This window comes from Pomacea canaliculata, linkage group LG12, assembly GCF_003073045.1.
Source record: "Pomacea canaliculata isolate SZHN2017 linkage group LG12, ASM307304v1, whole genome shotgun sequence".
Lineage (NCBI taxonomy): Eukaryota > Metazoa > Mollusca > Gastropoda > Architaenioglossa > Ampullariidae > Pomacea > Pomacea canaliculata.
This window is the reverse complement of record NC_037601.1, coordinates 3,182,499-3,205,113: the sequence shown is the minus strand read 5'-3', so window position 1 is coordinate 3,205,113 and position 22,615 is coordinate 3,182,499. Positions and strand designations below refer to the sequence as shown.

The window sequence follows — 22,615 nt, the reverse complement described above, 5'->3', positions numbered from 1 at the left end:
AAATAATGTAACTTTTTTTTTTTCTGGCGCAATGGCTAAAGCGTCTGTCACCACGACGATTGTCTAGGGTTCGTATCTCGGATTTGACATACCGCTCTGAATGTGAAACTGCTTACAACGCTGTCAGTTTTCTCCGTCCATTCTTCCTTTGCCGTGCTTGGTTCGTTTCCTTCGGTTGTCTGTGTGTTTGAGAGACTGAGTATGGTTTGAACGTAAGGTGAATGAATTTAAAGGATGTATAATTGCTATGATGCCTACTAATAAATTAAGCGTGTGCTCTTGCTTGTTAGTAGGATAAGGCACTCAATAAACAAACATTTATTAATATTATTAAAGCCACTTACTGAAAGTCACATTAATCTTAATCTGCTTAAAGTAGCTGATAAGTCACTATAAGTCAATATAAGTTCTATACTCCATGCATTTACTCAAAAAACAAGACTCAGAGTCCTTTAATGGAGACTTTGCAGGCTGGTCAAAACATTGGTCACATACACATCAGCTGTATGCGATTATTATTTAAAAGCTGCAATGCATTAAAACAAATGTCAGTCTAAACTCTTATAATTCATTGCATTTACATGTAATTCATGAGCATTTTGTTTAAAATTATATTTCACTGATTTGGAGATCTATTTTGCTGACTTGTAATGCTGGAAAATCTAATCATGACTCCTTGGAAGGTGTGGGGTTGGGGGAATATCAAATGGTGAAGTAGCCACAGCAAATAACAAAATCAACCACCAACCTAATTTATAACATTAATTATAACCTGCACATCTGATGACATTTGAAGTTCTCTCTCTCACACATGCACATGTATAGATATACACACGCAGACTTATCCTTATAATTTATGTTGAAATGCACTAAACAGCCCATTTTCAGTCATTTTTAGTTTTTTTTAAAAACGTTTACTTCATTAACTATCTCACAGGGGTATAACAAAAGATGTAAATGTTTATACTGAACAAAATCATACTACAAATAAAAGTATTAATGTAACAATAAATTTGCATAGTGTGTCATCATATGGATGTACTTGCTTACATGTATTTGTACAGTAAGATTTATGGTAGATTTATCTCTAAAGACCTTGCAAATATCCTCCATGTTTACTAGACAAAACATGCATTTGCCTATAAATGTCTAAAACGTTCCTTACTATTTAACAACATGAAAAATATTCTACTAGTCAGGCTTCTCCAAACATATGGCACAAGGTAAAGCTTTGGTCCTAAACATCTAACGTCCTAAACAAAATCATTTTCCTTCTAGTGATTCTAGAAAATCTAGTGATGCATTAAATGTAAAAATGAACTGTACATTTATAAACATATAAATTATATATCTATAAATTATTTCATATATAAAGTTGGAGTAGGCGATGATTGGACTTCGAACAGAAACATAACAAAGCAAAACAAATGTGATAGCAATTTAGCAATCTACAAGGAGTAAATGCTTGGAGGTTTTTATAAAACAAATAAAAGACTTGCTTTTTAATTTAAGTTATCCATACATCTCTCAGGTATCGTCCTGCATTTTGCAAATTTGACATATACTCTTTTGCATCTTGGCTATACACTTTTTTGCATTTCTCTACAATAGACGTCAGAGCTGCATCAACATCTCTTGCCATATTCCGTGCGTCACCACAAACATACAAGGTGGCATTTTCCTGAAAAATACATTGATTTTTCATGTTTCTATAAAACATTTAGTTTATTCCTTGCTACTCCTAAAGGAGCATATGGCCACAACAACAATACATTTAGGTTCTATTTATTTAAAAATATTTCCTGTAAATGTAAAAAGATTTTTTTCAGTTATATCTCACAACCATTCAGTTTTGTATTCATTTTGCTGTATGAGGATTAAAATACCATGTTTTGATGTCCAAAAGAATAGATCCAAAGGACTAGTAGAAATTTGGCAAAATATTGTATGCAGTCTGCCAATGGAACAAGGACCTCAAAAGTTAGAACACCTTGAGTGTACAATTTGTCAAAATAGCTACAGAAAATATTGCTCTATTTTCTTGAAGAATATTGATTGAGCTATGGAAATATATTGCACATTCTCTACAAATTATTAGTGAAACTTTGTTCACCTCATTTATAAGCTGCCATATTTGATGTGAATCCTCTATCAATAAATCCTGAACATAGACTTTGAACTGCTGCTGACGGGAAAATGCCACTCGCAAGTGAAGAATGCCTTTATCAGCCCACTTTTCTGGAAAAAAATCTCCAGTAGTGCATTATTATGGTAATTCATATCTGAATATATTGTCTTAGTAATTATCACATATTTTCAAAAAAAAGTTTTATAATAATTCCTCTTCTACATGTCCAGATCCAATCTAATCCATCTTTCAGAGAAGGCAACAGCCAATTGGTTACAACACTGGCATCCAAGGCTTGAGGCAAGCAAACTAGATGGTTTGATCCCATGTGGTTCTGAGTACATCCTAGCTGACCCAACTGTTAGAGGATTAGGGAAGGAAAGGCACTGAGGCAAGGATGTGCCCTGGTCTCACAATCGAGCTAACCCTAAGATAACAGGGTCTGTAACAATTCACTCCCCTTATGATCAAAGGATTATGGACTACCATTTTATTTTAATCCATCCACCCAGAGTGGGCATAAAATATTTTACATTTTTTTAATATTCATAGAGTCTCAGCTGATTAGATGGAAGTGAGAATGAATAGTTTACCAAGTTCTTGTTGACAGAGGTAATCCCATTCATTATGACGACATCCAAAGTACAGAAATGTCTTGCCAAAGTTGTTTGCTAGTTCTGTAAAAAAATTCAGTTTTATTGTCTCAGATTAGTAAAAGTAATGATTAATAACAATAATCAGTAACACCTACACAGCACAACATCAACATCAACAACATCATCATACACTCATATCAGCCACGCATCACCAACTAGCCCTTCATACAATCAGAATGCACATCTACATACAATCCCAATCCATTCACATCCGCCAGCATTCAGAAGCTAGTGTACAAACTAAACTGTCTCTGCAAAAATTTGGAACGAATTGGTACAGATTTGGAGTACAGGAAAGTCAGGAGAATTGGAGGGGGAATTGGTGTTTTACCCCAAGCCAGCAGCTAAGGCTATATCATGGCAAGGCAACCAGGCCTGTAAACAGATGCCATATGCAAAGAAAGAACAGCCTGCCTGAGACAAGAGGTGAACCTATGACAGCCAAACCCTTCACCTGTATTGGTGACAGGTGCTAACTGTAGTGCTACTGGACTGATCAGAGGAAAGTCTGAGGACTGTATTTCACGATATTTCCAGCCTTTGTACTCTCCAAAACCATTTTCACTTTTTCGTGTATACAATTACCAAAAATACATAAAAGAAAAATTTATGGTTAAGTTAATTTTTGTAATATCTTACTAAACTTGTTATTCTCAAGACTGACAGCTGGTATTCTCACCCTGTTCTTGTAGAAAGGCTCTATATGGAGCAAGACCAGTTCCAGCACCTATGAGAATTACAGGTACATTCCGATCAACAGGTAAACGGAAATCGGGGTTATGACTGATAAATACTGGGCACTGTCCACCTGGTGCTAGGTGATCTTGCAAAAAAGTTGTGGTCACACCTCCTCTTTCTCTGCCACCTGCGGTGTAACGAACAACAGCAGCTATCACTGTCACTGTGCTGTTGTCCTGTGAGAAAGTACAAGAGAATTTACTAAACGGACCTTGAAATATCACTGACAGTCAACAGAGACTAATTATTCTTCTCAGTACTGAGACTATGTTAAAAGTCTAGAGATTAAATGATGTGTCTCAAATTACTTTAACATACTGAAATATCCACATGACTAGTTTAAAAAAAAAATGCATTTACATTCATTCCCACCACACCTGTAGATGAGCTGAGGCCAATGGCTATTACATAAGTCATGTGCATCTGTCTGCACCTACTTTTCTGCCATTCGCAACGTGTGTAACCCTGACATTTTACACTGACCAAAAGTGGAGAGGAGGCAATAGAGTAGAAACGTGGCTGAAGGGGTCTTAAAGTGTGGAGAGAAGATGACAGTTGCTCAATAGTTGGGGAACTGTGAGAACAAGATGTCAAGTCTTCCAGAACATCAATCAGTTCTCGTGTAGCCAGGTACTCCTTCTCCTGAGGGTCATATCAAAGATGTCTGGTTAGAACTCAATATACATGCAGTAAAACATATGTGCACTTTGCAGTGTCTACCTTACAGAAAGCAAGAAGCAAGTGAAATGTGTGAAGACTGGTGTGCTGCATGGTCTGTTTTGTACCCTAGGAAAAGACTCAGTACTTGCTCTGAATCCATCTTCCCAAAATTGACCAGTGATTACACATTCAGCAACAACTTACTTTATTCAGTTCATCAAATTTATGCTCAAAGTTCGATAATCAGGCATCAGCATTTGTCATTTTGATACAGCTCTCTCCCCTCACTAATTTAGTTCAATACATTCTTCCCATTACTCGTCCTCTTTCAGTGCCTCCACCCTAGAAAAACTTCCTGATGTTAAAAGTGTTCCTGATTGTATGCGCATGCATGAATGTGTGTACCTCCATGTGCTTGTATCTTACATGCAGATAGCATGGTGTAGGTACAACTACGGATGTACATCAAAATAAGCAATGATTTTAACTGCTTGAAACACAAACAGAAGAACTTATGAGAAGAGTAGTGGCGTGACTCTCACCAACTCATCAGTCATTTTATTTGGATTTTTATGAACAGGATGTGCCATAAGATCTCTCAATGATGAGTATGTTGCATCAGGAACACATTTTATGTCATAGCATTTAAGCAGAGCCTCTTTAAGTGATATGGTTCCTGAAACACACCAGATGTTTTCCTTTTCATAAAGATATGATAGCAACCTCCAATTTCAAACAGAGAAATACATGTATGCTTGTTGTGTGCATGGGATGTTTTCATGCACATATACACATGTAATATAAAACATGCTTTTTTTAACTCTATCTCCATGTGGAAACTTGCAAGTGAATATCAATTTCGCTTTGCCTTCGCTGTGTTCTTCCAAACTACAGTAACAGTACCACCAGTCTCACCAATGTTGTATCTAGACTAAGTGTCACATACTGGACCTCAGCATCCCCTTAAACTCAGACACTAAATTTATTTAAAGAAGATAAGAGAGTTATGATTAATAAAGGCACTAGTAAACACATACATTTGTGAGTAAAACAACAGCATGGCTTTTCATCCATTCTCATGGAGAGGGTGGCTCAGAAGCTATCTCTTCGAACAATTTAAAGCCAACTGCTTTGACGTCAATGACTTTGTTCTTGTCAGTGATCGTCTCTATTTCATATGCATTAGAACTCTCTCTCAGTCAATGGAAATGGAAGTGTGATGGTTGTTGGGGGTTTCATGCATGATGTTTTCCAAAAAGATGTTGAGCAGCACAGATGATAGGCCGGTGACGCCTGACAGACGCCCACTGTCATGTGAAAGAATTAAAGTTTCCCCTTTATTATCCCGCAGTACTGTACTCACTTATAGCTCTTATACAGCACTTCAATGACTTGAGCAAGGCTCTAGTCAATATTTAATCTTCACATTACATGCCATAGCTCCTTGGGCCAGATTTTGTCACGGTGATAAAGTTGTGATAGAAGACCTGCTGATGTTGAAAATGCTTCTCTATTGGGATGCAACAGTTAAAGCTCTGTTCAACTGCGGTCCTTCCTGGTATGATGCCAGCCTGTTTTTTCTGCTAGCAGTTCCTCACTGGTGGTGCTGATGTGATTCTGTATCACTTTAAGTATGACATATGTAGCTGAAACATCCCCTACCCAACCCAAAACAGAGATGCAAAACAACAAGAAAAAACAAAACTTTCAGTAAAAAACTGAATTCACAACACAGAAACTCATGAATAGTATAACCATGTTATACAGTTGTTCCATGAGTGACAGGTTTTCAAGGCATCAGCTACATAAAAAAAGATTTACCCTGACTAAAATGGTGTGAAGGTGCTTGCACCATTTCATCTCCAGTAAAATGCAAAAGGAAAAGTATCCTTGTTACTGTACTGGGGTTATTCATTGGGTAGATACCCAATGCGTCACCTAAAGGAGAAGAAATACAGTGGATTGTAGTAATCTAGGCATGCTGGGCTTGGCCACATGAACTAACAGTTTAAAACAGTACTAGTCAGAAAATATGCATTCAATGAGAATGATTTCAGTTTATGTTTCAAACATGCATTGAGCTGAAAACAATTAATGACACTAAAACTGTCATGCTCGACTTCTAAGTCATTGTCATTGTCACAGTGTGAATGAAAAAAATTAATGCTGTCACGTGTGCTTAAAACTTGTCAGACATTTCTACACTCTAATACAGAATATTTTTTCTATGCATCCGTAATCATCATAATAACACTAACAGCTGCTACAAAGACAGTTCCTTGAGCGAGTGAACATGACATGCATAGTTGAAAGACCTTATCTTTATATGACTGAGCAGGAAGCTAACAACTATAAAGATTCAATCAAGATGGCTTCTGTGAATGCACTACACGTTATGAAGCAGCTAAAGTCATAATTAAATGGCAAGATCTGCCTAAGCAGTAAATCAAATCTATCATACAGGTTTAATATAATTATGCAGTTTTTACTTAAATACTTTTTATTAATACTCATCAATGCTCACTCCTTAACCATGTATATACACACTACACACACAAAATGAAATGCAATAAAAACATGACTATTTGTTACTCACCTGAAGTCCACCTTAAGTTGCTACCAGAAATGTCAAATTCACACTTGATTGTCTCCCTGTCTGTGAGTGGATTATCAACACGAGTTAGTAATACTTTATTCTGACCACAAAAAAAAAAAGGAATTTTATGACAGAGTAAATATATGTTCTTAATCACTGACCACCACATTTGCCAAAAAAGCAAATTGCTTATACTGTACAATAATGCAATGATTTGTTTTTAATAATTCAACTAAATTAACACTTCTTAAAAATTTTATTGCATACAAAAACCTGCTCTAACGATGCAGTATAAATGTGATTCTGATAAGAAAGTAGTGGCAGTCCAGCTTTTTTGACACCGTATTATTTACAAGAAACCATTCTCTCTCAAACAATTTTCTTCTTTGGCAAAGAGAACTCGTACATTTTTAAAAAATTGTTGGCATGTAAAACAATTATTTTTCTGCATGAAGTCTATTGTAAAATTGTCAACATCTAAAGCTACACTAAAATGAGTGGACTAAAATGAGGGGTTGAGGTGGAAAAGGAGGGTAGCAAGAGACTGAGTCGAATACTGAGAGCCAGATTCACATACAGTGCGGCAGACTACATCCATAAACCACCACTGTAAACATTCATCATCTGATGAGTAAAAGAATGTACAAAAGAGAAAATGCACAATTAATACATACTTTAAGTGTTGCAATGAAAGGTCTATTTCTGCTGAAACCATCATCATCTGACTTTTCTATGCTGGATACATCAAGATAATCTCGTCTTGGTGGACCAGCTAATTGACTTGCTGCTGAAGACAGGACCCAGCTTACAACAGCATCAATCCAGTTGTTAACAGCACTCCAGTCTTCTCCATCTACTTCCATTTTTGTGATCAGTACTTGGCCACCAACCATCTTCATTCTTAAAATAATAAAAAGTTCCAACAGGGTAGCTGCTTCTCACAGTATCCTATAGCAGATCTCACAATATCCTATTGCAGATCGTTTTCTCTTAAATAAAGGAAGATATCATGAATACACTCAGCAAAGAAGCATACATGTCTGGTTACTCAGCCATGCATTACAATAAAGCTTATATACCTGCTGTCAAGCATTCTGCCTGTCCTGCAGAAATGGGGGTAACTGGAATCACCAAGTGCCAGTACAGAATAACCCAAATGACTCAAATCTGAGGCTTCTTCCATCACAAATGACATGAATTCTCTGGCATCTGCTGGCGGGACTCCTATTCAAAAAAGAAAAGTTTTAAAAATAGGGCTAGTGATGGCATAATAAATGCCATCAAACAGAATGCACCTATAGTTTTATTTGGCAGAATTGAACAGGATGCCAAAGCAATCAAATCAATTAAAACAAACTGTCTGCCTATATATATATTAATTTTGAGACACAGAGAAAGAGTGTCATATAAGTTCTCTAATGGTGCACTCTTGACAAGTTTGTTTTGTAGTGACTTTTTATTTGGGGGATGGGGGTGGGAGGTAGGGGCTGATAAGAATTAATTTTATTTAATTTGATAATTGACATGTGTGGCATCAGTGTCATGACAGTAAAATACTCATTCCAGCTAAAAATGCTGTATGATCTAGTATTGTGGCTGCTTCAAGGTCTTTCAGAAACCACTAAAACCATGCAAAGATATTTTCTCAAGTTGTAAAGAAGGTCAGAACTCAATGTAATAGCAGACCAATTAAAGGGTTGTGGATGAAGAGGGATCAGGACATTTTCAGCCAAGGGGATACATCTGCTGCAGTATTGAAGGTTCATGTACATCTTTCTTTCTTACGCACACACATAAAATTTACACAAGCCATAGCCTATTACTCTCTCTTGTGGAAGAAAGGAGTATTTCCGCAAAATTTATCCAAGATCAAAACTACAATGTGAATTTGCTTAGATATTAATCAGAACTACACACTTTTCTTTGTTTATAAGATGACAATTCAACTGCAAAGAATTTTTAAAAAAATTGATTAGCTCATAGGCCAAAGGAAAACACAAAATCCAGATCATGCAAGATGATCAACAAATGTTACAGCCATACCTCAAAAAATACTAGAGGTAATGTTGGAAGACTGGTTAAAATTAGCAAGTCAGTTGGTCGCGAACTGGCTAAAGTGTCTGTTGTCATGACAGTGAGATTCTGGTGTTGTTGGTTCATATCGTAGCTGTGATTTGCCTTGCACTGAATGTTACAATGTTTACAGGCATGACGATCAGTGGTTTTCTTCAACTTTCCCTACTCTGTGTGCGCATGAATGTTTGTGTGTGCGCATGTATATTCACACATATCTTTGAGCTTCATTTGTGGGATATAATTCTATATAATTCAGTTAGTATAGTGAACCCACCATCTCCGCTTGTTGATATGACAATGAAACACACATTCTCTAATTCCCAGTGAATGTGCTTGTGATGCTTGACATTCAAAACTCTTGGCTGCCAATGCTCACTGCTGTTTTCTGATGAACACTTCAGCCTAAAAATTGGACAGGAGGCAGCTGTCAACAACTCAGAGAAACTCTTTTTTATTCATAATAACAAACCTCTTGTACAAGGAATATGAACATATAAAAACATCACAACAATAATGCTCAGAGAATCAACTAAGACAAACTGAGAGGCAAGAACATGAACTGATGTACAGTATCCCCAGCTAAAACACTTTCAAAGGATGAAGAGCCAGTATTTGTCCTATTAACTGACAGACTTACCTGTCAAATAAAAGATATGCTATTTCTTCACTGAAGCCATACTCAGTGCCATACAAGATGAGTATTTGCCTACCATCTTCAGAAAACCGTGTTTGATATTTCTTTTTATCCTTGGATAACTCTGATATCACCTGATCTGCAAAAAAAAAAAAAAAAAAAATTAACTTCATTTTGATCAACAGTGCTTCTTTTAGCAGCTATATTCATAAATGAGTACTTTTAGTAATAAAATTCTGAAGGACAGCATCTTAATCTTAAACTAGGATAATGCTGTTTTTGTATCAAGATCGATCACATGCATTTATAAAGTTATTAAACTTTCATCTCTGCTCTCCTTTCCCATTACAGATGTAGACAATGACAATGATTTACTTTGCTAAAAACGACCTGGCAGGATCAAACACAGAAAAACTACAGTACATGTTGGAAGCAGAGAAAACAAAAATAATTCATTAAAATAAATAAATCATAACTGCATGAGTTTGCTAATTTTACATAATGTCAAGGATTGATAGTTATGAAGCAGAGGTTTGTTGCTCTGGGGCAACATGGAAAACTCCAGGCCAAGTGTCCTGTCTCCATGGTTATAATGTGGTGCCTAGACACTGCAGATGTTTACCCATGGGGCTGCAGGGATAAAGAAGTGACAAAGATACCATATAATGTAAAGTAACATAACTCAATATTTATATGGGGTCTGCACCCTGCTTTTCACAACTTCAGAGACAAGATGGTTGGTCTTGGTTTTCCCACTTTGACTTATCGATGGTTTTGTTGTGCAGATTCCCCAATCCAGCTTACATATAGAAATTCCAAGAAGCATCAATACAGACAAATCATTGCTTTTTATGCCAAAGGTAGATTTAAGTATCTACTTATGCCAATTAAGTTCATCAATGCAAAAATATAACCTGTAAATTAAAGTCTGCTCTGCGTTATTTAAAGAAGACATCTGTAAGCTGTTATGATGGATAAGGACAAGCAGAGCTTATTATTTTCTCAATGACATTGAATATGTCATATTGAGTGGTATTTCAGAAGCCATATCCCTACCACTCAGTTTAGCGTACTGCCAATCCTGCTTGTCAGAAAATACCACTAATAGTTTGTCGTCAGATTTTGAAAGACTTTTTCATTTACCATTCCTCCTTATTTCTACCGCGCACAGGTCAAAGCATTTTTATGAATCAATCCTGTCCAAATTGGTGGTTCACTTCCATAGCCCTACATGACTTTAACTCGTTTCATATGCTACTTTTGGCAATTTGGAGCGCATTATTGTGCGAAAGAGATAGATTTATTGGGTGAGTACCATTTCGAATGAAAGCATCCAGAGTTGACGATGCTGCCTGACTTGTATCAGTAGGTCGCAGCACATAAATCACGTACACCACAAGTGAAGCGAAAAACACTGTGCAGCAAATTAATTCCCACATTTCTAGTAATCGATGCGCCTCGCCCACTGATCGGAAGATTAAGACCAGTGGCCTCGCAAACTTAATTGCTGATAAAATGGCAGGACGGCCGTGCAAGACAAGCTGGTGATGGACGACACGTCCTCGTCCACAAAACGATGGTCTCCCTACAAGCCCTGCACTTCATCTCTCATAGCAAGAACTGGATAACCTTGTTTACCTAGTCACATTTTCTGACATCTTTACTGTATGTGCTTGTACTCCTGTGTGTATTTTCCAACCTTTGACCATCGAGATATAATTATCTCTCTGTTACGATAATTGTCATCGTCTTTGTTATCATTGTTACTCTGGCACCTGACAAAATTTGACATGTCGATCTATCTCACAACTTCCAAATACTACTTTTTGTTTATTATGACGCCTTATTCTTTTCGATAAGGTAAAAAATGCTGTCATCGCCGCTTATCTTCTAAAACTGCTTCGCATCACAAAAATGTTTCGTCAACTTTGTCCAGACGACAGCTCGGCGTCCTCGACCTTGCACACGGTGACACCGCTGCTCTTGACCCCCTGAAGGACGTTGTCGAGTCCTTAGTGCGCGGCAAAGTTTTCGTCTGCTGCAGCGTTGGCTCCTTCGCGAGTTGCAAAAGGCAGAATAAAGACCTGCGATATCATATTCAGAGGCATAGAGAAAACAAATCCCCGGTTTCAGACGCCAGGCGCTGGTGGTGTGCACTTCTGTCGTCGAGAACTGATCGAGGATGCACGAGCTCGTCCAAGACCACCGTGACATTTGATGCTATCTTGCTTGTCCAGTATATAGTTCCTGCATGCCAATGTTTACATGGGGATTTTAAAGCCTTATTCCAGCAAAGGTGAAAGTGGTAGGTATCAAACGAAAGAGTAATAAATAATTATACTATAGCCATGGCTTTCAGTTCAACATCGGCAGTGCGCGACGCGGAACTGGCTTTGATAACCATGCTTAATATTATAGCAAAACAGTCTAAAGAAACAAATTTATAACTGCTCATATTATTTGAATGCAACATTTTTTTCTAAAAAAGTTTTTCATCAGTCTGGGTATTATGTTGAAAGTTCTAACCAAAAAAGAAAACTATTATGTGTTTACTTGCTGTATGATCATTGCTACTGTTGCCAACTTATGTTGTTTTTTTAAAGCATGTTTTATTAGTAAAGTGAAAATGCATTTGGAAATTTTCTGATAATCTTTTGCAGACAATGGTACTAGAAGTTCTTTTAGGTCTGCTAATTATCTTTCTATTGGCATACCTCATCACCAGAAAAACAGCAAAGACCCATGGTCTCCATACCATTCCAATGGTGTCACCATGGATACCATTTTTTGGAAATGCCCACCTTCTTCATAATGCAAAAACTCACATTGTTCTGACCAAATGGGCAAAAAAATATGGATCAATTTTTCGTATGCAGCTATTTAAAGAGGACATTGTTGTTCTCAATGATTTTGCAAGCATATATGAAGCCTTGGTTGTGAAAGGACGGGACTTTGCAGGGAGGCCTCCTATGTACAGAACCGAAATAGCACAACGAAACAGACACTCAGTGGTTTGGCAGACTTACACAGACAAACTTGTGTTTCTACGCAAAGAAGTTCTACGATCACTACGCATGTATGGCACAGGCCTTGAAAATCTGGAGCATAAGTGCAGGCCAGACATTGAACTTATGTTGAAGCGGTTTTCAGAGGCAAAGGGACAGCCCATTGATCCATGGAACATTATTTATGATGCAGTTTGCAATGTGATGTTATCTTTTGTGAGTATTATATTATTAAAGAAATAATATTTAAACATTTCCACTGGAAAAGCCATTTGCACCATTGATCAATCATAGACCACCCTACTAAAGAGAACATCTGTGCATAGATAAAAACTGGGCCCAGACAGTAAAATTGAAGTGCAGTTTTAAGAACAAGAAGTAGAGAAAAGTTTTAATGAGACAATTCAATAATTTTTTTTTTTAATTTAGTCATCTACACAAATTAGAAGGAAGCATCAGTAAGTAGAGGTTCTTTCTTTCAAATCAGGTTATATGATTATGTAAAACATTGCTTTTGATTTTCTTAGATCATCCCATCTTAATGAAAATATGTTCTTTTTATAAATTATTATTTGCTGAGAATATATGTTAAAAGGTTCAGTTAGTCAATTAGTTTGGCATCAAAATGTTGTGACACAGGAAATCAAATTATGCTTTGCTTACATATCATAGTGACAGAAAAATGTTTTTTCTCAGACACTAGGAACCAGACCTGACTTGACTAGTACCAGCGTCCAGTATATCAAACATATTAATGCATTGTTCAACGATACTTTTGGTGCGGGAAGAGCATTGCGTCTGGACTTCTTGCCATTCCTACATCTGCTGAGGGATGATTGTCATTGCCGTCATCAAGAAGCTCTCAAGCTCAGAGATGCTTTCTGGGAAGAAGAATTTGCGAAGTTGAAAGTACTCTTTTTGTGCTAGAACTAATGAGTATCTTTGTATGCATGTTTCCTGTGAATTAGATTACATATCTGATCAGTACATGTCAATGGGGAAAAATATGGCCTCCCACCTTGTGTCATGTCTTTGTAATGTGGTAGAACTGTTTTAAGTGTCTAAATGAAAGCTTAGAATATTTCACACTGTATTCTAACTTTTTTTATTGTTCTTTAATTTTGCCTGACAGGATGTATAAAGCTGTAGTTAGGGTTGACACACAGCAGTCTGTGCTATCAGAAATTATTGTGCTTTTAAAAGAAATTTTAGTGTGCATAATGAAAAGGATTACACAAAAATGTGAGGATGGATTGGGTAGGATGGACTGACTGGGTATGCTTGACAGTTAACAAAGAGGAATGGGATGTTTCAGCATGTGAAAGCAGAAATAAATTTTCATGATTTAAAAAAAAAAAAAATTGTTTTACAAATCAGTTTCAGGATGACAGTCGTGATTGTGTAGTCAAACATTTGCTCAGCTTTTTGGAAGATGACAAGGAGAAAAAAACTGAACCAAATGGGATCAATGGCACTTCCATATCTTCATCTTTCTTGAAATCTGGTGGTTCAAAGCATGATGTTGACCTGAGCCTCACAACCATCAAGGAGGTGTTCACCAATCTCATTCTAGCAGGTCACCATTCTTATTCTAGCATGCTTATACAGATTGCCAGTCATGCAGGCGACCAACCTTATGGAATAGCACCATATTCATTGTTGCAGATCATAATGCACGATAATATCATTGACATAGATTATTTTTTACGGCTTGCTGAGGTCATCTGAAAGAAGTTTTCTGCTGCTTCTGCTTCAGTGATGCTAGCAGTATAGACCTTTTCACAACTGAGCATAACTGCTGTATGATCAATTAAAAGGTGCTGTTTATGTTACATTTAGGTATAATTTAGGGAACCAAGTTTTTTTTTGTGAAGTAAAATCATGAATTGCTTATATACAAGAAATGTTTCAAATATAGCAGTCCAGCATGTGCGTACTTTACTGGTCAACATATGAGTAACTTGCATGCTCAGTGTTCATTTGTTTTCCTTGGACTTATTTTATCTAAGGCCAAATTATGAATTACGATAGAATAATAATTATACCATTCTTCTCAGTTGCATGTTCTGGCATTCTTGCAGGCACAGACACCACAGCAACAGCCCTGACATGTCTTCTTCTGCTTTTTGTGCACCATCCACATATTCAAATAAGCCTATGGGAAGAAATTTCTGCTACTATTGGAAATGAACGCCTTCCATGTCTGGCTGACAGGGAGAAGTTGCCTTACATGGAAGCCACACTGCTTGAACTGTTGAGGTAGCTGTTCATATAAACTTTTTGTCACACAAAAGCCATGCATTCTAGGGTTGCAAAGATGTAGCAAAGTGTTCATGCAGATCAAGTTCCTTAGTCCTTACAAGCATCAAGAAGTTTTCCTTGTTGCAGATCTCACGAGCATGCCTCCACATATTTTAATTTTCTGTTAACTAAAATAGCTGTTTCCTTGCCCTGTTTTTACAGCTTACTGCACTTATCTTTCTCAAATCATTCTATTGATAGTAAAATAAGTTTAAAATAACTAGTCTGTCAAGGATTCTACTTCTTTGCTGGCTGATGTTCTCATTTCTGTTTCAGATACATTTCTCATGTTCCCCTTGCTGTTCCTCATTATACAATGTGTGATACCAGTGTGCTGGGAAAACGTTTGCCAGCAAATACAACGGTAGGTTTGATGATGTAAAAGAATTTTTCATCAGATTATCTTATGGGCAAAAACTTTTAAAAAAAATCATGTTTGCTCAAACATCTCTCATGTGTTATATGGCCAGCTTCTATTCTCACATTCTTATTTGTTAAAAATACAAATGGTTATCCTAGTACTTAAGCTTAGGAGACTTGTAGAGCTCACCAATCCCTTGAAATGGTTCAAGGTGCTGGAAGTTCCCTGAAAGTCATTTCAAAGAGGTAGTGTTAACCTGTTTAAAGAGGCACTAGCTAGCTTAGTGGAGGGATAAGGGGAAATATTGCCAGGAAGGAACCTAAACAGACCTGCTTGTTGGCAGTGCAAATGTGCCAGTAATGAAGCACAATCATAAAACAAAATAGTTAACAGACCAATTATTTTAAACTTATGTTACTATCTGTGGAATAATTTGTGAAGGACAAGTGCAAAGCATGCAATGAGCTGTGAAAATAGGGAAAGAAAACAGCTACAATACTAACAGAGATAAGTAAATGAGGAATGTAAGGGATGATTAAAAAAAAACTTTTTGGGGGGAGGATGTGTGCAAGGTATATATTTTAAATGTGCTTATGGAGAAGAGTTTTACATCAAGTATCAAGTCTTCTCTATGTGTAAGATTTGTACTATATCAATGCGAGTCAAAACAAATATCTGTAAACTAAAAAAAAAATTCTATCATTCTAGTGAAAATATTTTTGTTTAGTTTATATATTTCTCAGGAATCTCTTGAAACTATCCCTAAGATCAGTTGTTTTCTTGTTTTTCCCCCCAGCGTATTTTATTTATATTTATATATATTTATTGCAAATCAAGAATTTTTTTTTATCCCAACATTGCAATTGTTCAATGTGCAGGTATACATTAACTTGTGGTCTCTACATCATGATGAATCTGTCTGGCCAAACCCTTGGACATTCAATCCTTCCCGATTTCTAGACTCAAATGGCAAACTGCTACCTTCAAGTCATGAGAACCGACGTAGATTAATGCCATTTGGGGCAGGCAGACGTGTGTGTCTGGGTGAGACACTGGCAAAAAATCGCTTATTTTTGTTTGCCACATCCCTAGTACAGAATTTCTTCTTCCAGGCTGAAGATGAAAAGAATCTTCCAGAAGTTGATCCGCAGGCATATGAAATGGGCTTGTTTTACATCCAAAATCATTCAGATTACAAGCAGTTCATAGGGAAAGTAAATGAAAATGTTCTCTTTAAACTTTACCTTATACAGTGAGTGGAGAAACAAGTTTTAGTTGTGGTATTCTTGCGTGTAGATTTTATATTAGATGATACAACTTTACATAAACAGAGATAAGTCAAAGATCTGACACTGAATATGTTCTTTTGCTCAAAAATTAAGTTACATGTTGAACTGCTTTTTTATGAACTAAAAAGAATCTGTTGTTTTCTTATACATGATCATCCCTTTGATTTTTTTTTTACATTTTGTCATAAGCTTCCTAATTCATAAATAGCTATTGTAATGTAGAACCAAATCTACTGTGAAAGAGATAATGCATGGAACTATAGAGTTCCTTTTTTGCCAGAAATGTTTCTATATTAAATTAACATGTTTTTTTGTAAATGTTTTGAAATGGTATATTTTACATACTGAAGAATTTCAGACAAGAGAAAACTTTTAACAAATGTTTAACAGATGTGTTCAAAATCCTGTTTGTGAAAATCATAGGCAGGAGCCATTTGAAAGAGAAAAAGTCTTGTCAAGCCTTATTTCTATGTATTTTTAAGCTATAGATTATGATGTACTGCCATTTATTTCTATACAGAATCTAATTTTTGTGCTTAAAATGCCCAAGTTGACTATTGCTCATTTATTAATGCATTAAAAATGGAAGGCTTTTTATCAGATGTTGAGTTACTCTGACAGGGAAGAAGAAAATAAGGTCTGTTGATCATTATTGTTATTATGAACAAAATTATCAGTGTTTGCATATATAAAATTGCAAGACAAACATAAACAGGTATAAATGTGGCAATTTTGGCAAAAAAATCCAGAAAGGCTGGCTGTGATATGGCCTTTTCAACAGATACAGCATTTAACAGCTAAGCAACACCAATAAATGAAACAGCAGTAACACAATGCAAGGCACATGCAGGAATAACCCCACTCTATAGATCAGATGTCAAAACACCAAACTTAAGAAGAAAAACGTGTAGCTAGCATGTTTACTTCACAAACAAAATTTACAGATATAAAACAGTTTTGAAGAACAACTAATGCCTCAAAGCCAGCACTGTTTTTGCCTTCAATCAAACTATACGTCCTCAGTTCCTTTTAACCTTTTAATTTATAAGGCTGATTTTCCCCAAATCCAGGTAAAAATAAACTACCCAGTTCATTCATTCTGAGCCATGTATCCGACCACTTCACATTTTCCCATGTCAATATTGGAGGCAAATTGAACACGGGCAATAACTGGGTAGCCTTCTGGCGTGCTAATGTTAATTTGAGCTTCTTGTGGCTGGGAGCCATCAACAGTATTTTGAGACGTAGAAGTTGCTAGCTGTGCTATGGTTGTGAGAGTCTCATCAGTGAGTGTCAGATCAGAGCTGATGGTGATGCTGTTACCATCCTGAGCAATGGTTATTGGTCCAACCATCCGCAGCCCCTCACCATCTGTATGCACTGGAATAAAAGCTACTGACATTAAGAACTAATTCTAAGTCTTTGCAGAGTACATCAATTTTAGCACTATTTTATGATCTCTGCATTCTTGTTAAAAATCTTAGCTTTAAAAAAATGTTGCACTCGCATCTACATATGTATTTTAAAACCACACTGAATTATAGTTTCAAGAAATTGTTTCGGTCTTTAATAAAGTTATCAGCACACTTGCAGTAAAACAGCTGTAAACTGTTACTTCATTTACATTTTAAAGCATTATTGCTGGGCGATTTATTTTCATTGCATGTTATTTATTTTTATTGCGATTTATTTTTAATTACACGTTAGTATGTGAAGATATCGGACCTGCTTGCACTATTGTACCATCCTCAGCAATGGTGATAGGTCCATCTGCAACCCTATTGGCCAGTCTCTGAACCCTGGTGGCATACTTCATCTTTTTGCCTGGGGGCTGGCCAATGTCATGCTGTTTCAGTTTGTGTTCCTTGAGCTTGTCAAAGCGTGTTGTGGTGTAGGAGCAAAGTGAACAGTGGTAGGGCCTTGTCTCTGCATGCAATAGCATGTGACGTCGCATATTTTTGATCAGGGAAAAAGCCTGACCACAAACCTTGGCAAGACAAAAAAGAAAAACTGAAACAATATTTCCACATTCTTACATGTTTCCGTTAACAAGTTTTGTTTTCTTTTCATTTTTTCTTATATTTACATATCTTTTACTCTCTCTCTTACTTTCTCACAGTCACCTCTATTCTGTCTTAACAACTTCAGGCAGTTAGTGTATGCTGATAAAAATAATAAAACAGTGGTTATAGAGACTTTGGAATTCTACTATATAAGTGAAATAAGTAATCAAGTTATGTTCTGCTTAAAAAGCACTTACTTCACATTGATGTGCCTTTTCCTGAGTATGTGTAACCATATGATATTTGAGATTTTGCCGCTTAGTAGCCTCAAAGTGACAGCCTGGTTCTGGACACTTAAATGTATCACCTGTGTGGATAAGATGGTGAGCCTTCAGCTGGCTTTTGTGGGCAGTGGAAAATCCACAGATATCACAAAGGTGATCTTTAGTTGCACTGTGGGTTACCATGTGGTTCTTGAGAGCATGTTTCCACTTGAACCCATTGCCACACACCTAAAAAATATGCAGACCACTATGATAACAATCAAAATGCATGTACATCCTCTATTACTTATTTAATCTTTACACTGAGAAATATACTTAGTTCATGAACTGCGACAAAATTTTCAAACCTTTATAAATATGAATTTTTGCCCTTAGTACAGCACATTTATCAAAAGTTCCACATCAAAACTCATTACCTGACAGACAAAAGGTTTTTCTGTCATATGTTTGGGTAAATGAGTTGCCAGTTGGGTACGTGTCTTAAAGCGCATGTCACAAGAGTGACAAAAGTACGGCAGGGCATGTGCATGGCGCTGTAAATGTAACTGGAAATTCTCTGGAGAATCAAGTTGCACCTCACAGAAACTGCACAGACAATAAACAATATTTCCTTTACTTGCAGACTCACAATTTTATGTTATTAAAATTTGCATACCACCTTCACAAGCCAGGTACTTCATCTGGCCGATAGTCACTGTTGAGAGTATAATAATAATAAATGCAAAATTTGTAAAGCGCATACTCACACTCCTAAGGAGCATGCTCTTAGCGCTTAAGAACAAGAACAAAACATAGACAGCATATGAGGGACAGGAAAACAAATAACAAACGAGCTGTAAAAGAATAAAACAACCTGGACAACCTAAATGAAGAATAAATCAAATGCAGAAAACACAAAGAGGAACTAGAAAACAAGAACAATAGCTGAGAGTAACATGATATTGCAAAACGAAGGGTGTGACAAACGACTAGCATTATGGGAAAGGTTGTTAGGAGTAATGCTTACGGAAAAGGTGTTTTCAGCGAACGTTTAAAGGATTCAATAGTGGGAAGTTGGCAGATATGGAAAGTTCCATTGTTTTGCTGCACAATAACTAAAAATCCTGTGGCCATAATTATGTTGTTGTTTTGGTGACAGGAAAGCTAAGGAGATGATCATCAGATGAGGAACTGAGTTGTCTAGCTGGGATGTAAGGGAGGAGCAGTTTAGAGAAATTATCAGGGCAAGTACCAGCAAAGAAATTAAAACACAGCACGGACAGTTTGTACTGGATGCGAGAACGGATGGCAAGCCACTGCAGAAAACAAAGGAGAAGGGTGGCATGGTCCCGTTTCCTAGCTCTAAGCACTAGACCTGCAGCAGAGTTTTGTACTTTTAATGTATGAGAGAGAATGCAAGGTAGAAAGAGTATTTACAGATGTTTATGCTAGAAATTAATGTTGGTAGTTTTCTCTGGGTACTAAAGATTTCCATACTCTCTCCCTCCCCCATCTCTGTGTGTGAGGGAGAGAGTATGTATACTAAAATTGGAATGATACAGAGAAGACTGGCATAGCCACACGCAAATTTGTGAAGCGTTCCATATTCTTTTGCAGCCTTATGCTCCACTAGGGGTGATTAGGAACAAGAAAAAAAGAACAAAATCCATACAAAAATACTGAGCAAATTTTACTTTAAAATCAGTAAATACAGGTTCACATGTACAATAGGTGACAATCAAGTCTGCAAATTTAGTAGATTTCTTTAACTAACCTGCAGATGAGTTCTTCATGCAGATGCTTTTTACGGTGCTGAAGAAGCTGCCGTGCCTTTGTAGTATGGAAGTCGCACTCTGTACAAGTGTAACTCCTTGTGTCCGTCTCAGGGTGCCGTTTCATATGCTGACGGTACACCCGAAATATGCTGGTAGTAAAATCACAGGTTTGGCATACAAACTTTAGTCCTGGTGTCTGATTCTCTCCTATCTCACTCTCTGTTCCAAGTCTGCCAAGAAGACTGCCCATTTCCTCTAAATTCCCATCCTCACCAGTATCTGTATCTTCCTCATGCTGGGGAAGGCACTGCCCTCTAGTGCCACTGTGTCGAGAGCGCCTGATCAGAGAATGCATGACATAATCTGATTTGTACACTGACCTAGGGATACCAGCACGAAGTCGAGGGGAAGACCATGTGGCCATAACTGATGTGATGGGCTTCCGACCTCGAGTTCGACTAGGTATAGTAGTTTTTTCACTCTCACTTTCTGTCTTGAGCACATCACACTCTGGAGAAATAGTTGCATTAGTAGGGGTGACTACATTTTCAGAGAAATTAGTTTCCGATGCTGCATTTATATTGTCATCTTCTTGCCTTTGAACACATGTTCCTGGTGTATTAACATTCTTGTTTTTTAAGTTTTCCTCATCTAGATCCTCTGGCTCCTGAATCAGTTCTGGATCACTGTCTGATAACACTTCCTTTGGTTTCCTTTTTCGTCTACGTCTACCTTTCCTTCGCCCTCGAATAGGTAGCAGCCTAAAGGCATCAGCTACATTAGTTTCTTGAGAGGGTAAAGTAAGTGGCAGGGGAAAAACAATCCCTTGTCCAACCATCTGATCCTTGCAAGTCACATCAACCAACACATTTTCACTTTGAACTTCAAGTGTTCTTTCCATGCTAGAAATAGCTGGTGTATTTTCACTTTTTACAATTACTGGAGCAGGACTATTAGAAGAGCTGTTCACTAGCTTTTTAATGTCATCCACTACAATGTCACCACTGCCAAGTCCAAGATTACCCTCTGCATCTGTTATCTCAGATGAATTATTTAGTTTTACATCTAATTTAACCTCATTGTCTGCTTGGTTGTCATCAGAATGAGCCAAAGTTGTATCACCTTCAACAACAAGTGTATCTTTGGTTAGCACAGTCTGGACAGTTGTGTTGTCTTCTAAGTTTGACACTGAAAGCACGGTACTTTGATTTAATGCATCAACAAGTAATTCCTCCAGACTTCAGAAACATACTCTGTTCTGTTTCTGTTGATGCATTCGCTCTCCGCAAAATCTTTCTTGACAGACTGAAATCTGGAGTTGCAACAGGCATTCCCGTGCCTTTATTTTGCGGAAGATTTCCATTTTCACCTTTTTGAAACCTGCTGCAGTAATCCAAAATGCACGTCATCTGCATGATTTTGGCTATCTCGATCACTTGTGTTATGATAAGGGAGTTTAACTCAATGGTGCATGTATACATAAAGTCCACCACATGACGCACTGCTTCTCCATATCCGAAGCCACTGTTGTCGTCAGCACTGTCGATATGGATCTCGATCACCTGGGGAGAACTCTCACAGAATGCCCTTGGTGCATCTGAACCCATTCCAAGAAAAGATCCAAAATAGGGACTAGCTGCTGCCAAAACGTTTGAGTGAGCAAATATTTGTTCTTCACCTACTCTAAGAACAACGTCACAAAATCGTGAATGCAATCTCTGGTCATTCAGCATCGAAAGAATTCGCATGTTTTGTTCTGCGTCTCTAAAGGAAGCTGTTCGAATGACCATAGTCGCCATTTTGAAGGGAGCGAATTGCGAAAACAAACTATTTTCCAACTTAAGAACTCCTATAGTCCTTAACGTACATTCCGAGAAAATCCTTACATTTTACATATGAAGTAAAACAAAACCTCACGTGCAGAATTCAAATGATAGCTGTATGAAGGCAGTATCTAGGAAAAAAAGGAAAGTCTGTAAAACTCGTCTCCCTGGCTATCCGGAAAAAAGCTTACTTCGTTCAGATACGACAATTTGGGGAACACAATTTACAAGCTATCACCTCCTTACATTTTTCAGAAAAAACTTGGACACATAATTACCTTTAAAACTATGAATATGAAAACTAAGC

At 37.1% G+C, this 22,615-nt stretch overlaps 3 protein-coding genes across 3 annotated transcripts; 1 reads left to right on the top strand and 2 right to left on the bottom strand.

Annotated features, from left to right (window-relative positions):
- Positions 1-841: 841 nt before the first annotated feature.
- Positions 842-11,440, bottom strand: LOC112576619 (NADPH oxidoreductase A-like). Its single transcript, XM_025259210.1, has 13 exons — positions 10,804-11,440; positions 9,492-9,627; positions 9,129-9,256; positions 7,858-8,002; positions 7,453-7,678; positions 6,779-6,878; positions 6,004-6,120; positions 4,725-4,858; positions 4,006-4,164; positions 3,464-3,698; positions 2,722-2,805; positions 2,114-2,238; positions 842-1,681 (listed from the first exon to the last, which is right to left on the bottom strand). Exons 1-13 carry the CDS (start codon positions 10,925-10,927, stop codon positions 1,508-1,510), a joined length of 1,887 nt encoding a protein of 628 aa, XP_025114995.1. The 5' UTR covers positions 10,928-11,440; the 3' UTR covers positions 842-1,507.
- A 52-nt stretch (positions 11,441-11,492) lies between these two features.
- Positions 11,493-17,041, top strand: LOC112576620 (steroid 17-alpha-hydroxylase/17,20 lyase-like). Its single transcript, XM_025259211.1, has 7 exons — positions 11,493-11,793; positions 12,149-12,709; positions 13,190-13,402; positions 13,871-14,069; positions 14,575-14,752; positions 15,071-15,158; positions 16,034-17,041. The coding sequence occupies exons 2-7, from the start codon at positions 12,152-12,154 to the stop codon at positions 16,409-16,411; spliced, it is 1,614 nt and encodes a 537-aa protein (XP_025114996.1). The 5' UTR covers positions 11,493-11,793; positions 12,149-12,151; the 3' UTR covers positions 16,412-17,041.
- Positions 16,582-22,564, bottom strand: LOC112576622. The gene is given in 6 exon segments (XM_025259214.1): positions 16,582-17,824; positions 18,170-18,431; positions 18,705-18,959; positions 19,148-19,316; positions 20,485-21,700; positions 21,702-22,564. Coding segments are annotated over 6 exon segments (2,775 nt in total). The 5' UTR covers positions 22,285-22,564; the 3' UTR covers positions 16,582-17,534.
- Between the last annotated feature and the right edge of the window lie 51 nt (positions 22,565-22,615).